The 17675-nt window shown below is 49.0% G+C and overlaps 2 protein-coding genes across 2 annotated transcripts in view; one reads left to right on the top strand and one right to left on the bottom strand.

Annotated features, from left to right (window-relative positions):
- The first annotated feature begins 13104 nt into the window (after nt 1-13104).
- Nucleotides 13105-13934, top strand: LOC123141567 (uncharacterized). Its single transcript, XM_044560675.1, has one exon. The coding sequence runs from the start codon at nt 13315-13317 to the stop codon at nt 13609-13611; it is 297 nt and encodes a 98-aa protein (XP_044416610.1). The 5' UTR covers nt 13105-13314; the 3' UTR covers nt 13612-13934.
- A 664-nt stretch (nt 13935-14598) lies between these two features.
- LOC123141565 (elicitor-responsive protein 3) overlaps nt 14599-17675 on the bottom strand; it is a 15962-nt gene continuing 12885 nt past the window's right edge. The window contains exon 5 of the mRNA XM_044560674.1: nt 14599-14999. Within this exon, the coding sequence (XP_044416609.1) occupies nt 14943-14999 (57 nt within the window). The 3' untranslated portion in view covers nt 14599-14942. The remainder of the gene's footprint in view (nt 15000-17675) is intronic.

Raw genomic sequence — 17675 nt, 5'->3', positions numbered from 1 at the left:
TATTTCCAATAAGTCATTGGCTCGCTCTATTGTTCCAGAGAACGGAGTTGTAGTCATCTTGCCCATGAGGCATGATTTGCAAGTATCAAATGATTCATAATCAAGTGATTCCAATAGTCCATCCGCATGGAGTTTCTTCATGCGCTGTACACCAATATGACCTAAACGGCAGTGCCACAAATATGTTGCACTATCATTATCAACTTTGCATCTTTTGGCATCAATATTATGAATATGTGTATCACTACAATCGGGATTCAATAAACCATTTATATTGAGTGTATGAGCATAGAAGGTTTTATTCATGTAAACAGAATAACAATTAATATTTGACTTAAATGAATAACCGTATTGCAATAAACATGATCCAATCATATTCATGCTCAACGCAAACACCAAATAACATTTATTTTAGGTTCAACACTAATCCCGAAGGTAAAGGGAGTGTGCAATGGTGATCTTATCAACCTTGGAATCACTTCCAACACACATCGTCACCTCCCCCTTAACTACTATCTGTTCATTTTGCAACTCCTGTTTTGAGTTACAAAACTTAGCAACTGAACCGCTATCAAATACCCAGGGGCTACCATGAACACTAGTAAAGTACACATCAATAACATGAATATCAAATATACCTTTGTTCACTTTGCCATCCTTCTTATCCGCCAAGTTTTGGGGGCAGTTCCACTTCCGGTGACCATTTTCTTTGCAGTAGAAGCACTCAGTTTCAGGTTTGGGTCTAGCTTTGGACTTCTTCATGGGAGTGAAAACTTGCTTGCCATTCTTCTTCAAGTTCCCTTTCTTTCCCTTGCCCTTTTTCTTGAAACTAGTGCTCTTGTTTAACCATCAACACTTGATACTATTTCTTGATTTCTACCTTCACTGATTTCAGCATCACAAAGAGCTTGGGAATCGTTTTCGTTATCCCTTGCATATTATAGTTCATCACGAAGTTCTAGTAACTTGGTGATAGTGACTAGAGAACTCTGTCAATCACTATCTTATCTGGAAGATTAACTCCCACTTGATTCAAGTGATTGTAGTACCCAGACATTCTGAGCACATAGTCACTAGCTGAGCTATTCTCCTCCATCTTGTAGGCAAAGTACTTGTCAGAGGTCTCATACCTCTTAACACGGGCATGAGTCTGAAATATCATTTTCAGCTCTTGGAACATCTCATATGCTCCATGGCATTCAAAACATTTTTGAAGTCCCGGTTCTAAGCCGTAAAGCATGGTGCACTAAACTATCAAGTAGTCATCATACCGAGCTTGTAAAACGTTCATAACGTCTGCATCTGCTCCTCCAATAGGTCTGTCACCTAGCGGTGCATCAAGGACATAATTCTTCTAAGCAGCAATGAGGATAATCCTCAAATCACGGACCCAGTCTGCATCATTGCTACTATCATCTTTCAACTTAGTTTTCTCTAGGAACATATCAAAAATAAAACAGGGGAGCTATACGCGGGCTATTGATCTACAACATAGATATGCAAATACTATCAGGACAAAGTTCATGATAAATTAAGTTCAATTAATAAAATTACTTAAGAACTCCCACTTAGATAGACATCCCTCGAGTCATCTAAATGATTACGTGATCCAAATCAACTAAACCATGTCCGATAATCATGTGAGATGGAGTAGTCTTCAATGGTGAACATCTCTATGTTGATCATATCTACTATATGAGTCGACCTTTCGGTCTCCAGTGTTCCAAGGCCATGTATGTACATGCTAGGCTCGTCAAGTTTAACCCGAGTATTCCGCATGTGCAAAACTGTCTTGCACTCGTTGTATGTGAACGTAGAGTTTATCACACCCGATCATCACGTGGTGTCTCAGCACGACGAACTGGCGCAACGGTGCATACTCAGGGAGAACACTTGTACCTTGAAATTTTAGTAAGGGACCATCTTATAATGCTACTGTCGTACTAAGCAAAATAAGATGCATAAAAGATAAACATCACATGCAATCAAAATATGTGACATGATATGGCCATCATCATCTTGTGCCTTTGATCTCCATCTCCAAAGCACCGTCATGATCTCCATCGTCACCAGCTCGACACCTTGATCTCCATCGTAGCGTCGTGGTCGTCTCGCCAACTATTGCTTCTACAACTATCGCTAACGCATAGTGATAAAGTAAAGCAATTACATGGCGTTTGCATTTCATACTCCCTCTGTTCCATAATGTAGTGCCTATAGATTTTCTGAGAAGTCAAACTTTGCAAACTTTGACCAAGTTTGTAGAGAAAAATATTTATATATACAATAGCAAAAATATATCGTGTGAAACTACATCTTAGGATGAATCTAGTGATATATGTTTCGCACTCTAGATGTAAATATTATTCTCCACAAACTTGGTCAAAATTTGTGAGGTTTGACTTTTCAAGAAATCTATAGGCACTACATTATGGAACAGAGAGAGTACAATAAAGAGACAACAATAAGGCTCCTGCCGGTTGCCAGTAACTTTTACAAAACATGATCATCTCATACAATAACGTATATCTCATCATGTCTTGACCATATCACATCACAACATGCCCTGCAAAAACAAGTTAGACGTCCTCTACTTTGTTGTTGCAAGTTTTACGTGGCTGCTAAGGGCTTCTAGCAAGAACCGTTCTTACCTGCGCATCAAAACCACAACGGTGATTTATCAAGTTTGCTGTTTTAACCTTCAACAAGGACCGGCCGCAGTCAAATTCGATTCAACTAAAGTAGGAGAAACAGACTGCCAGACACCTTTATGCAAAACTAGTTGCATGTCTGTCGGTGGAACCGGTCTCATGAACGTGGTCCTGTAAGGTTGGTCCGAGCTGCTTCATCCAACAATACCGCTGAATCAAAATAAGACATTGGTGGTAAGCAGTATGATGATCACCACCCACAACTCTTTGTGTTCTACTCGTTCATATCATCTACGCATAGACCTGGCTCAGATGCCACTGTTGGGAAACGTAACATGCAATTTCAACAAAATCCTACGCTCACGCAAGATCTATCTAGGAGATGCATAGCAACGAGAAGGGATGAGTGTGTCCACGTATCCTCGTAGACCGAAAGCGAAAGCGTTTGACAACACAGTTGATGTAGTCGAACTTCTTCTCATTCCGACCGATCAAGCACCGAACGTACGGCACCTCCGAGTTCTGCACACGTTCAGCTCGATGATGTCCCTCGAACTCTTGATCCAGCAAAGTGTCGAGGGAGAGTTCCGTCAGCACGACGGCGTGGTGATGGTGATGGTGAAGTGATCTACGCAGGGCTTCGCCTAAGCACTACGTGAATATGACTGGAGGTGTAAACTGTGGAGGGGGGCGCCGCACACGGCTAACAATTGTTGGTGTGTCTTCTAACGGTGCCTCCCCTCATATATATAGGTTGGAGGGGAGGAGAGGCAGCCAAGGGGGCGCCCCAAGTAGGAGGAATCCTACTTGGGTGCCTCCCAATTCGGCCTTCCCCCCTTCCATATTCATCCGGAGGGGGAAGAAAGGAGGAGGGAGGAGATAAGGAAGGGGGAGGCCGAATTGTTCCCCTTCCTTTCTCTCTTCCTCTCTTTCCTTCCCCCTTATTTTGGCCGACATGGAGTGCACCAGCCCCCTAGGGGCTGGTCGGTCCCCTTCTTGGCCCATTAGGCCCATGTAGTTGCCGGGGGGATGCCCGAAACCCCTTCCGGTGACCCGATATGTACCTGGTACCCCCAGAACACTTCCGGTGTCTGAATATCATCGTCCTATATATGAATCTTTACCTCTCGACCATTTCAAGACTCCTCATCATGTCCGTGATCTCATCCGGTACTCCGCAACATTCGGTCACCAAATCACATAACTCATACAATACAAAATTGTCATCGAACGTTAAGCATGCGGACCCTACGGGTTCGAGAACTATGTAGACATGACCGAGACACCTCTTCGGTCAATAACCAACAACGGAACCTGGATGCTCATATTGGTTCCTACATATTCTACGAAGATCTTTATCGGTCGTACCGTAATGACAACATACGCTATTCCCTTTGTCATCGGTATGTTACTTGCCCGAGATTCGATCGTCGGTATCTTCATACCTAGTTCAATCTCGTTACCGGCAAGTCTCTTTACTCATTCCGTAATACATCATCCCGCAATTAACTCATTATTTACATTGCTTGCAAGGCTTATTATGATGTGCATTACCGAGAGGGCCCAGAGATACCTCTCCGATACTTGGACTGACAAATCCTAATCTCGATCTATGCCAACCCAACAAACACCTTCAGAGATACCTGTAGAGCATCTTTATAATCACCCAGTTACGTTGTGACGTTTGATAGCACACAAGGTATTCCTCCGGTATCCGGGAGTTGCATAATCTCATAGTCAAAGGAATGTGTATATGACATGAAGAAAGCAATAGCAATAAAACTGAACGATCAATATGCTAAGCTAACGAATGGGTCTTGTCCATCACATCATTCTCCTAATGATGTGATCCCGTTCATCAAATGAAAACACATGTCTATGGTTAGGAAACTTAACCATCTTTGATTAACGAGCTAGTCTAGTAGAGGCTTACTAGGGACACAGTGTTTTGTCCATGTATCCACACATGTATCAAGTTTCCGGTTAATACAATTCTAGTTGGAATAATAAACATTTATCATGATATAAGGAAATATAAAATAACAACTTTATTATTGCCTCTAGGGCATATTTTCCTTCACCCCTATCACGCGATCTAGCGGAGTCTAAGGGAGGATTTTTTTTAAAGAAAAGGAGGAATATATTAATATCGTGGAGATACCAATTACATCCAGTCTCTGTACCAATAAGAAGTCACGAAAACATCCAGAATACATGCAGCCCAAAAACAAAACAAAAAATAAAGGAAAAAATGGCCTCGTCAAAGTGATCAACTCCTCTCAGCATCAGCACACAACCACCACCAAAGACAGCACCTGAAAAATATAAACGGCCTCCAAAAGCAACGCCTTCAAGATAAAAAACAGTGCACAAGCGCCCTCGTCGTCCGATCCAAGATCATAGGTTTTCACCCTAGAGAAAGAGCTCTCAAAACAATACTTTCAACAAGGCAATTGTCAGGTACACCCAATGAAGGCCAGACCTTAGGTCTTCACCTTGAAAGTCACGACTCGGCACCCGAGGAGCAACACCAAAAATGAAATCCTCCTGTGCCGCCGCCCCCACTGAAAGTTATCAAACACCTGGTTGACTCCATCGCCTTCAAGGCCCCCTCCGCCTTACTAATCCTTCAATCTTAGCCATCAAGACTTTCTCGGCCACTGCATGTGCAATGGAAATCAAGATGCCGACTGTCCCATGGTGTCAACAAACAACAGAGCTTCGCGTCGCACCCTTCTAGACACATATAGGCTGATATGGACGCGCACGGCCGGATTCTATCCGATCCAGATATCCTTGGGTAAGATCTCCAGCAGTAGTTCCGGAACAAGTCGATAGCCAGATCGAGGAGGACCGATCATGCAGATCATTGTCGTGATGCGATAAGGGCACAAGAACCGCCACCACACTGCTGCCTCCACCATGTCGACGCCATCGCTACCACAAAGGAGTACACCGAACCTCGATGCCCACAGTCCGCAACTCCATGCGCCAGATCTGACGGAGCCCCACCATCACGACGCGTCGGCTCGCCTTGCCACCTTCGCCACGCAGCCGCCGCTGCGTCCACGCACCACCGCGCCCAAGGTCAGGCCATCCAAGACGCCGCCGCAACGCCGCTGCGCTACCCTCCCACTTGCTATGTCCCACGCCGTAGCCACCAGGAAGGAGGGATAAGGGGCCCTGTCTAAGAGCATCTCCAGCCATTGGCCCCCCCAGGATGCATAAAAATCGCCCCCTGGGGGCGAGCCGGCGATACAATCGGCGCTGGGGGCGGCTTTGCGTCCAGCTGTCGCCCCCAGGTCGCCCTCAGGCGCCGATATAGGCCCACTTTCTGGCCCACTTTCGGCGAATAAAGGGCCCATATGGGCGAGAATAGGTCCATATTCGGCATGGTTGCCGTGGCTGGGCGTTGAATTATGAACATAAATATTTTTTATCACATAGTTCATCACAGAAAATCAAATAGTTCAACAAAATAGTACAACAACAAATAGTTCAATACAAATTATATAGTTCAACAAATAAAAACTCATATTTCATCACACGTCGCGCCCGGCGTCGCCCTTGAGCCTCCATAGGTGCTCCACCAGATCCTGCTACAGCTGATGATGCACCTGTGGGTCTCGGATCTCCTGACGCATACTGAGGTAGGCAGTCCAGGTTGCCAGTAGCTGGTGATCAACTTCGGCTAGAGGACCCTGCCTGTAGTATGGTTTAGTGTCAAACACTGGGTCTTCTTGCTCGCTCTCGATGATCATGTTGTGCAAGATGACACAGCAAGTCATGATCTCCCACATTTGATCTTTCGACCATGTCTGAGCAGGGTACCGGACAACAGCAAATCGAGATTGAGCACACCAAATGCTCGCTCGACATCCTTCCGGCAAGCCTCCTGCACCTTGGCAAAGTGGGACTTCTTGCCTCCTGGCACAGCATTTGAGATAGTCTTCACAAATGTAGACCATCTCGGATAGATGCCATCAGCTAGGTAGTACCCCTTGTTGTAGTGCCGCCCATTGATCTCGAAGTTCACCGGAGGAGAATGACCTTCAACAAGCTTGGCAAAGACAGGGGAGCACTGCAGCACGTTGAAGTCATTGTGAGTTCCTGGCATACCAAAGAAGGAGTGCCAAATCCAGAGGTCCTGTGTGGCCACCGCCTCAAGTACCACACTACAACCGCCTTTGGCGCCTTTGTACATCCTCTGCCAAGCAAATGGGCAATTCTTCCATTTCCAATGCATTCAGTCGATGCTTCCAAGCATCCCAGGAAATCCTCTTGCTGCATTCTGTGCTAGGATCCGAGCAGTGTCTTCCGCATTGGGTATTCTCAAGTATTGCGGTCCAAACACTGCCACCACTGCCCGATAGAACTTGTAGAAACACTCTATGCTGGTGGAATCGGCCATGCGCCCATAGTCGTCTAGTGAATCACCGGGAGCTCCGTATGCAAGCATCCTGAAACGCCCACGATGCGGCTATATCTCTCACGTGTCGAGGCACGACTTAGAGGCATAACCGCATTGTGGTTTTGTCGCAAGAGGGGTAATCTTCACACAATCCCATGTACTGAATAAGAAAGGGATAAAGAGTTGGCTTACAATCGCCACTTCACACAAATAACAAGTTAAACATACATCATCCACAATACAATCAAGGTCCGACTACGGAACCAAAATAAAAGAAGACAACCCCAAATGCTAGATCCCCGATCGTCCCAACTGGGCTCCACTACTGATCAACATGAAAAGAAACACAGTAACGACCAAGGTCCTCATCGAACTCCCACTTGAGCTCGGTTGCGTTGCCTGCACTGGTATCGTCGGCACCTGCAACTGTTTTGGTAGAATCTGTGAGTCACGAGGACTCAACAATCTCACTCCCGCGAGATCAAGACTATTTAAGCTTATGGGTAGGAAAGGGGTAGTGAGGTGGAGCTGCAGCAAGCACTAAGCATATATGGTGGCTAACATACGCAAATAAGAGCGAGAAGAGAAGCAATGCAACGGTCGAGAAGCTAGAAGTGATCAAGAAGTGATCCTGAAACTACTTACGCACAACCATAACACAAGAACCGTGTTCACTTCCCGGACTCCGCCGGAAAGAGACCATCACGGTTACACACGCGGTTGATGCATTTTAATTAAGTCAAGTGTCAAGTTCTCTACAACCGGACATTAACAAATTCCCATCTGCCACATAACCGCGGGCACGGCTCTCGAAAGTTTATACCCTGCAGGGGTGTCCCAACTTAGCCCATCACAAGCTCTCACGGTCAACGAAGGATATTCCTTCTCCCGGGAAAACCCGATCCCTCTCGGAATCCCGGTTACAAGACGTTTCAACAATGATAAAACAAGACCAGCAAGACCACCCGACTGTGCCGACAAATCCCGATAGGAGCTGCACATATCTCGTTCTCAGGGCACGCCGGATGAGCGAAGCGTACAGGTACCAACGTAACCCAAGTTGCCAAGGGACGGTCCCGCACGGTGCTCTAGTTTGGACCAACACTCAAAGGAGCACTGGCCCGGGGGGGGGGGGTTAAAATAAAGATGACCCTCGAGTCCGCGGAACCCAAGGGAAAAAAGGCTTAGGTAGGCAAATGGTAAAACCAAGGTTGGGTCTTGCTGGAGGAGTTTTATTCAAGGCGAACTGTCAAGGGGTTCCCATAACACCCAACCGCGTAAGGAACGCAAAATCAAGGAACATAACACCGGTATGACGGAAACTAGGGCGGTAAGAGTGGAACAAAACACCAGGCATAAGGCCGAGCCTTCCACCCTTTACCAAGTATATAGATGCATTAATTAAAATAAGAGATATTGTGATATCCCAACATATCCATGTTCCAACATGGAACAATCTTCATCTTCACCTGCAACTAGCAACGCTATAAGAGGGGCTGAGCAAAAGCGGTAACATAGCCAAACAACGGTTTGCTAGGAAAGGTGGGTTAGAGGCTTGACATGGCATTATGGGAGGCATGATAAACAAGTGGTAGGTAGCGCGACATAGCGATAGAGCGAACAACTAGCAAGCAAAGATAGAAGTGATATCGAGGGTAATGGTCATCTTGCCTGAAATTCCGCTAGGAAGAAGAACGAGTCCAAGAAGAAGACAAACGGATGTAGTTGAACGAACCCTCACAACTTCGGAATGAAACCGAAGCTAACGAGAGAAGCAAACCCAAAAGAAGCAAACAACATGGTAAACACACAATCATAAACATGGCATGATGCACAATCAAGTATGATGCATGTCCGGTTTAAATGAGGCATGGCATGGCAAAATGCAACAAACAATACTACAGTTGCATATTGACAAAACACCACATCAATTATTTAGTTCTCTCCCGTTTATGTACCCAACAAAATTAACTGTGGTTAAGCATGGCAAGAGGTGAAGCATAATAAAACTATCTATTTAGGCAAGTTTAAATGAGGCCAGAAATAACAAATAACAATTCCGGAAAATCCCCATATGTCATTTAGCAATTTAAAGCAAATGACAATTTGAAACATTTTAAATGTTATTATCATGATGCGGATGACATATGCAAGTTTTAAGCAATTTATGAAAATGTTGACATGAGCATGATACGAGGCATTTGTCGCCATGGCGGAAGGAAAAGGGTGCCACGGCGGTGAAACGGAAATGGTGCCACGGCAACATCCCGGTTCCGGCAACTCGATTGAGATGCTGGTGCAAAGGAACAAGTGTGGGTGCGTGAAACGTGCAAGAGTGACGGGGAGTGATCCCGGATACCGGGTGTCCCACATGTCGGTGGCATGGCTTACGGCGAACGTGCAAGGAACAACTCGGACACGGTCCAAACATAGGGTGCATCTCATGCAACACATGCATTCGGTCCACGGACGTCGTCTCGGGGTTATACCTTCGAAGCGTGCCTTTTCGGAGCGGATCGGGTTCGACGGTACTGGAAGTAGTCGTTCTCGCGACGGTAGTGGAAGTAGTGGTACACGCTCGTTTCGGATAGGAGCTTGACAAATCCGAGTAACTTGGGGTCGACGGCGAGGAACTCGGCGTTTCGATGCGGTGTAGAGGTACATGTCGATGGTCGTCGTGGTACTTGGCGTTTCGTACAGTACTCGGCCGAGCATCCGTGTGGTCTTGCCGGTGGTGTACTTGGCGAATCCACGTAGTCGTACACAGGTAGTAGAGGAACTTGACGCATCCAAACGAAACAACACAAAAGGCCTCGGGTCTTGGTGGTCAACGAAGGGAGGCGGGCGGCGAAGCAGCAGCAACGTGCCGGCACTGTACAGCCACGACGGACACCATGGCCGTGAGGAGGAGGGGCCCTGGCACGAGACCAGCAGCGGGCACGCGCGTGCAGGAAGGCGGTGAGGTCGACAGCTTGCCCAAGTCGCGGTGGAGTGACGGGAACAGCGGTGGACGAGGAAGCAGAGGGGAGGCGTCGCGTGGAGGAGAGTCGACGGGGCGGCGCTCGCCGGAGTCGGGGCCGAAGGGGACGGATCGAGGGGCTCCTCCCCTGACGATGGAGCTGACGAGGCGGTGGCGCCGGGTAGACGAGGAGGCGGGCGAGGAGGAGGTCGGGGATGGGTCGTCGAGGCTGGATCCAGGGTGGAGGCGCACAGGAGGAGGCTCGAGGCGCGCTGGAGGTGGTGGTGCTCGCGGGTGCAAGGCGGTCGGGACTCGCCGGCCGGAGGGGCGACGGGGCATGGCTTCGGGCGCCATGGGAGGCAAGGCGTGGGGCGTGTGTGGAGTGGCGGCGCTGGAGGAATCGAGAGGCAGAGGGGATCGATAGGTGCACGCTAGGTTAAAACAAGGAGCTGGCTGGGCTTTGGGTTTAGAGGCTGGTTGGGCTGCAGGCTCTCTCTCTCTCACTCTAAAGAAAAATAAAACAAAACAGAGATAAGAAAGAAAAGAAAGAGATGTTAGGGGAAGAAGTTGGACACGCGGATAATTTTCCCGGACTCATAAAAAAATGTGCTTGTTCCGAGAAAATAGAAAAGGCCATGATTGAAAGATTTAAATTCAAACTCATTTGATTTAAATTCAAATGATTTGAATAGGAAGTGAGGGTTCGGAAGGTCAAAAAATGTTCGGATTTTTGGTGGAGCTCCGGAATATGATGAAAGAATATATGGCAAGGTTGGAGACCAAGAATTAAGATAACAAAGGCATTGGGATAATTTACAAGTGTGTTATGGTGATTTCCAAATTAAAGAAATATCTAATATAGCTCCCTAATATTGGGAGGATATGTTATAAAGCGAAGTCACCCTTCCCTCGATTTAAATAGATCAACCATCTATGCAATTTATTAGTTGAGTTGAGATGCAAAGATTAATGACATGATGCAATGCAAAAAATAAAAGAGCAAGCACAAAAGAAACACACGGTGATCACGAAAATATGGAAGTCTTCTGAAGCGTCGATCTCGGGGCGTCACACATCCTCATCGCTGTCGTGCACTTCTGGATCGAGGTGAATCCAAGTTTGCCGGTGCAATCCACTTTGCACTTGAAGTAGTTGTCGAACTCCCGGATGGAATTCACAATCCTGAGGAAGAGCACTCGGCTCATCCGATAACGACGCTGAAATGTTTTGTCGCCGTGAAGTGGAGCATCGGCGAAGTAGTCAGAGTAGAGCATGCAGTAGCCTTCGAGACGATGTCGGTTCTTTGCTTTCACCCGCCCCGGCGCCGAGCCACCTCGCCGCGACTTTTCATTGCTCGCCAGCAGCTGGGCGAGGGCGGCGAGCACCATGAGATGCTCTTCTTCCTGGACGTCGGCCTCGGCTTCCTCCTCCAGCAGCACGGCGAGCGCTTCCTCGTCATCCGAGTCCATCGCCGAGGCAGGCAAATCGCCGAACACCTTGCGCCCGGTGGGCGTGTACCCGCCGCTAGACTGCCCCTCCGCAGCCAGAAACGGCGGCCGGAAACGCCCAGCTGCTGTTGGAGGGGCTGCCTCGGCGAACTTTGCTATTTTTCCGGCGGGGATTGGCTATCTAGCGGTGATGGGCGGCGGGCTGCGTCGGGGAAGGGCGCGGGGGTGGGAGGCGAGTCGGGGAAGAAAATCTTGCCTTTTCACCTGACGGTGTGGGCCAGCCGCGCTTTTCCCTTGCGCCGGAGCCCCCGATGTGCGCCGGGTTCGGCCTGCGACCGCCGGGCCCAAAAACGGACCAAACCGGCGCTTTTCGGCGTCCTGGGGGCACGACTGGGGCGTTTTTTTTCGCCGGCGCCAAAAAAATGGCCTGGGGGTCTGTTGGGAACGCGGCTGGAGATGCTCTAAGGGAGGATGGTTGCGCAGCGCGAGAGGGATGGCAGTGGGGAGCCAGAGGAGGCAGGAGCGAGATTGGTGGCGGACGGTCGAGATCGAAGGGAGGAACGAATCGTACAGACGAGAACCTCAGAGCTCCGAGAAGCCTGCGTGTCCCGCACCAATCAAGAATTTAGATGTGGCATTGCTCGCTTTTGCATTGAACGGGATCCTGCATCAGCCACGGCCCCAATAACCTGCTGGATGATGCACAACAGAAAAGTGGGCTCTGTAATCACTGAACATCCATCAAGGAGCACGTCCTTCCCCGTCACGCGCACAGCTCATTGCAACTACAGACACAAACCAAATTTAAATGGCATCGACCGGCAGGCACATAAATTGGACAGCAGCAGCAGCAGCAACCAATACGAGTCAGTAGAACGCACGCACGACACTCCGTCGTCTCAGACAATTAGAGCCAACTGTTACGTCGTCACTCTGGCCTTCATAAATCACGGGGCTCCCGTTTTAATCAAGAGCATTGAACTCCAGCTTAATCACTCGCGTGCTAGTGCTCCCGCGCAAAAAAAGAAAAAAGAAAAAAAGAAAAAAAAAAGTTGAGCATGCTAGTGCAAGTAGTAGCTCGCAGAGTAAATCTTCAGTAGTGTCCAAGAGCACGCATACGAGTCCTCCATTCCCAGGAGCAGCAGGTGAGACAATATCACTGGTGCGTTTGATGTACCACTCCACAGTGTGCGCTTACAGTATACTCCGGCACTGTGCCCGAGTCTACTGAGAAGACGCCAAAGTGGACATCCAGTGCGCGCGGCATGATTCATGTCTTGAAACTGTACCGTCTACGTCTGACCAGAATTTTGTCGTCCATAATCGAAGGGTCCAAAGCTACTCAAGAAGTCTCAGCCCATCCAACCGAATCAGCCTTTCGCAAACATGCTGTGAGCCAGCCTCAAGGGGTTTTGCCCGGTTTATGTACAATTATACTCCTTTTTGGCGATGATTTATACAATTATACTGAGAGGGAGATTCAGTAAATAACAGGAATTACTGACGAGTATGGTCTCACGATCCAAGGGTTTTGGAATTCAAGTACGGTCTCACGATGCAAGGTGTTGGAATTTATTTAGTATAAGAACGCGTTTGCTTCGTTTCCACGGGGCCAGCTTTCGCGATTGGCCTCACTCGACAGGAGCGTAAATCCACGCTCGCAAAAGGCGGACCCCGTCTCTTTCCTCTCGTGCGACATCTGTCTGGCCTCCTCCTCCTCCTCCTCCCCCCTACCTCCCCACACAACGCAGACAACTCCTCAAATCTCACCACAGGACAACCAAACCACCACCTGCTCTGTTCCTCCAATCCGCTGCCCTGCCTAGCCAAGCTCCGCCGTCGGCCATGAGACGACGCGCCGGTGGCGCTGGCGCTCCTCCATTGCCAGACACGCTCTCGGTGTCGCTTCTGCTGCTGCTCCTGCTGGTGGCGACCGAGCTGGGCACCGCGGCCTGCGTCTGCGGAGTTCTCAAGGCGGACGCGGTAGCGTCGGCGACGGCTGCTGCAGCAGCGCGGAAGCGCGGCCGCACGGTGCTTCAGACAGGACCGCCGGCGGCGGCGTGCGCCGGCGAGGCGGGAGGAGCGGCGTACGACGAGTCCAAGAGGATGGTACCCCAGGGCCCCAATCCGCTGCACAACTAGCCTGTACTGGCCTTCTCCTCAGGCTCTGCCGGCTGCCGCGGCGAGCTAGCAGTACGTACGTACGTGCCGAGGAGTGGACTGCATGCAGTACCACTGCGCCCTTCCTTTTTGTTTATCATTTTCTCCTTGTCCTTGTGCCCAAGAGCACGCATAGCAATGCACACACGCTTTTCAGTGTTGTTGTTTAGGTATCAGCTAGCTAGCCAAGTAGTAGGGCAAATCGATCAAGGCCACGCGAGATTGTCTGTACTAGTGCCATGTGATCTTCTAAAATTACTCTAATTCTTGTGAGTTGACACTTCTGGCTTGATTTTTGTTATGTTGTGCCACTGCACATGTGCATGCTTCCCGCGCTCTTCTTCGACAGGAATTTGCTCGGTGTTTATTACTCCATCTGCCTCGAAATATAAGACTTTTTTTTGTCTAGATTAGGTAAAATAACATCTTATATCTTGATTTTGATACAGAGGGAGTATATCTTAGGGTAGCAAAGTGTTCTTCGTAACATGATGTATGAGCAACAAAGCGAGCTGGTTTAGAAGATGAGCAACAAAGTCGGTAGGGGCAGCAAAGCATTACTGAATTTCAATAGGTAGAATTAAAGACGGGACAGGCAATGCGCGGATCACGGCTCGCAGGAGAAGGTCCAGTGCTCTGCATGTACTACACCTTTTGCAGCTTCAATTCCCTCAGAGAGAAGAAGGTGAGGAGGGCCTCTCAGTTTATCTTGCGGTGAGGTTGACGAATTTACCGTGGCGAACCAGAGCCAACGCAAACGTTATATGGGTTACGCTCACGGCTCTGAAAATGTCAGGGGAGCATTTGGTTCTGAATTCTGATACATCACTGTTTGAGGACCACAGGGAGAGATGCCTCTGCAAGACTCTCAGTCCCTTTTCTTGCAAAGTTAATACTACTAGAGTTAAATCCCCCAAAAAATGACTGCGATCAGTCAATGTGAGGATGAGCAATAAAAAGTCAAACGCAGAGTCAAATAGGTGTAGTTATATTGCTACTGTAACCAGGCACCAAGCCAAAAGCAGACTGTTTTGGAAAGGCGTCATAAACAGTACACTATTATTTCCAGTACTAAGAAGACACTTAATGCAGGAATTGCAGATAGCTACAGTTTAAATTCACGAGTAGTACTAGTACTTCTAACATGATTGATGAAGCCAGACTTACTTTCAGCTCAAAAGGAACAGATAAAATCCAAAGTGAGTGAGTTTTTTGGTTCAAGGAAAAATTGACTGAGTTTCGTATTGTATTTGCATGAGATGGTGATTCAAGGCCTCAAGGCTTGACGAGCATCCTTGTTCTTCCGAATCTGCTCAGTGCGATTGTTTCCAGCCACCGAAGTCTTCGGGGAGACCGCGCTGGCGAACATCCTGCATACAGAATAAAAGTGTTGCTCAAGGCCAACTATGCATTTGTTTTGCCGTTTTGCCGATTCTCAAGTAAATCTCAGCCCGCTCAAGTTTCTCGGAACAAAACATGAGCTGATACTAAATTCTACTCCCTCTGTTCACAAATATAAGATGTTTTGAATATTTCAATATAAACTACATACGGACTGAGTTGTACTAAAGCTGCGTCAATTACTTTGGATCGGAGGGAGTAGAACATCTTATATTTGTGAGCGGTGGGAGTAGAACATCTTATATTGTTGTTATGTTGTAGGGGTTCACCCAAATAAGTTTTATTTCGTATAGCTTTCGATTTTATTATCATTATATTTGCGGATAAGATTTTATTATCATTTTGGATAGTACTGTTTTCTACTCATCTGATAGAATTTGATTGAAGACTAAGGCACAGACCATGGGCGTTTAACAAAAATAACTGCCTACAGACTGATTCAAAAGATTGACGACAAATATGACTACAAAGAGCTACTACAAACAAAGATGGAAAATAATCGTAAAGGGGTGGCAATATTGTTTATCCGGGTGGTACAACTAATGCTCAGATAATTCACGAGTACTAGCTTCGCCAAATGCTTCCAAACGCTCTTATATTATGGGACGGAGGAAGTAGTACATTTTAAAGGGATCATTGATTAGTTTTACTATAACTGAATCCCAACGCTGGTGTGTACGATCGCATCTGAAATTCAAATGAACTACTGTTTTCCAATTATCGTCATAATCTGCATAAACTACCGCATCTTGATAATGATGACATGACCTCATTTCTAAGTGACGCCATTGGTACTTATGCGGCTATGCTTGTAAAATAGGGTCTAGCATATTATACACGTATACGTATTTGTATACGTATATAATTGTATTATGATCATCTATATAGAGAGAGGTGAGGCTGGATGTTAACCACCCACGCAAAACCCTAAACCTACCTCTTCAACCTGGTATCAGCCAGGTTGGGCCGCCGCCGCCCGATCCCATCTACCGCGTCGCCGCCGCCGCTTGCTACCTAGCTTCCGCGTAGCCGCTGCTGCTTGCTAGCTAGCTACGCACATACGCAGGATCCATCGAGCTTGCTAATCCATCGAGCTTGCTAGCTAGCCACGCACATACGCAGGATCCATCAACCTGCTTGCTAGCTAGCCACACGGCCGCCGCGCGAACACTACGCGTCGCCCGATCCATCCGCCGCCGCCGCCGCCGCGCGCCGCCTTCCGCGCCGCCGCCGCCGTGAGTTTCTTCTCCGCCGCCGCGCGTTGTCCTCCTCCGCGCCGCCGCGATGTCGTCTGCCGCCCTTTCGCTCTCCAACAGTGTCGGCACCATCACCTCGCCAGCAGCTGCCACCGTTCCCGCCGCCCTCGCCGTTCCGGCGATCTCCGTTCGCCTTGGCCGCCACAACTTCATGCTGTGGGGAGGCATCGCCGGCACCGTCTTTGCCGGCGCCAACCTCCATGGCTACCTGGACGGCACCACGGCGGCACCCGACAAGACCATCGCCATCGGGACTGGCGCCGCCGCGACAACCGCCGCTAATCCAGCGTATCATCATTGGTGGACTCAGGATCAGAAGGTCAAGGGCCTCCTTCTTACCTCCATGGAGGAGGACATCGCCTGTCAGCTCATCAGCTGCGAGACGGCGCAGGCGGTATGGACGGCCGTCGGTGCCATGTACGGCGCGCAGAGTCGTGCCAACGTCCGTCACATCCGGCGTCAACTCCAGACGCTGCGGAAGGAGGAGATGTCCGCGGCTGAGTACATGCACAAGATGAAGGCCCTCGCCGACACCATGGCTGCCGCCGGCTCTCCGATTCGTGATGACGAGCTCATTGATCACATCCTCACCGGACTCGGCTCCGCCTACAACTCCATCACCGCCTCCCTGGGTGTGAGTAACGCACCAATGCCCTACTCCAGCTTCTACTCGCTCGTCTTGTCGTTCGAAGCGTTGCAGGCTCAGCAAAGTGCGTCGGAGGGGTGGACTCCCTCCGCCAACGCCGTGACTCGCTCCGTCCCCTACGGCCAGGGCGGGCGTGCTCCCTACTCGGAGCCCTACCCCTCCCAGGGTGGGGGTCGCTCGGCTGACGGCAACGGCCAGCCCGGGCACGGTCGCCAAGGCGGCAACGGCGGACCCAACGGTGGCCGCGACCGCAACCCCTCCTACGCTGGCAATGGTCGGCAAAGTGGTGGGGGTAACGGCGGCAACAACGGAGGTGGTGGCCGTCGCAACAATCGGTGGTGCCCCCGGTGTCAAATTTGCAAAAACTGGGGGCATGAGGCCGATGAGTGTCGCAAGCGTATGACCAGGACCACAACGCTCGCTCCGCCAACTCGGCCTCCACCAACACCGTCGACTATCCTTGGGTACTGGACACCGGGGCTACGGATCACCTGACGAGTGATCTGGAACGCCTCCAGGTTCACGAGTGCTATGGTGGCAAGGACCAGGTTCAGGTGGCCAATGGTGCAGGTTTGTCTATTTCACACATTGGTCATTCCCGTTTACCCGGTTCATCTCTTAAACTGCGCAACATCCTTCATGTTCCACACATCAGAGAGCATCTCCTTTCTGTCTAGCGTCTTGTTTGTGATAATGACGTGTTTGTTGAGTTTCACCGTCGTCTTTTCTTTGTTAAGGACAAA

This window comes from Triticum aestivum, chromosome 6D (assembly GCF_018294505.1).
Source record: "Triticum aestivum cultivar Chinese Spring chromosome 6D, IWGSC CS RefSeq v2.1, whole genome shotgun sequence".
In the NCBI taxonomy this organism is placed as follows: Eukaryota; Viridiplantae; Streptophyta; class Magnoliopsida; order Poales; family Poaceae; genus Triticum; species Triticum aestivum.
Note: the sequence above shows the minus strand (reverse complement) of the source record. Positions and strands in the feature narration are given on the sequence as shown.

What these genes read in the sequence shown, in the direction of transcription:
- LOC123141567 (XM_044560675.1), top strand. Translation starts at nt 13,315, where the DNA reads ATGAGACGACGCGCCGGTGGCGCTGGCGCTCCTCCATTGCCAGACACG.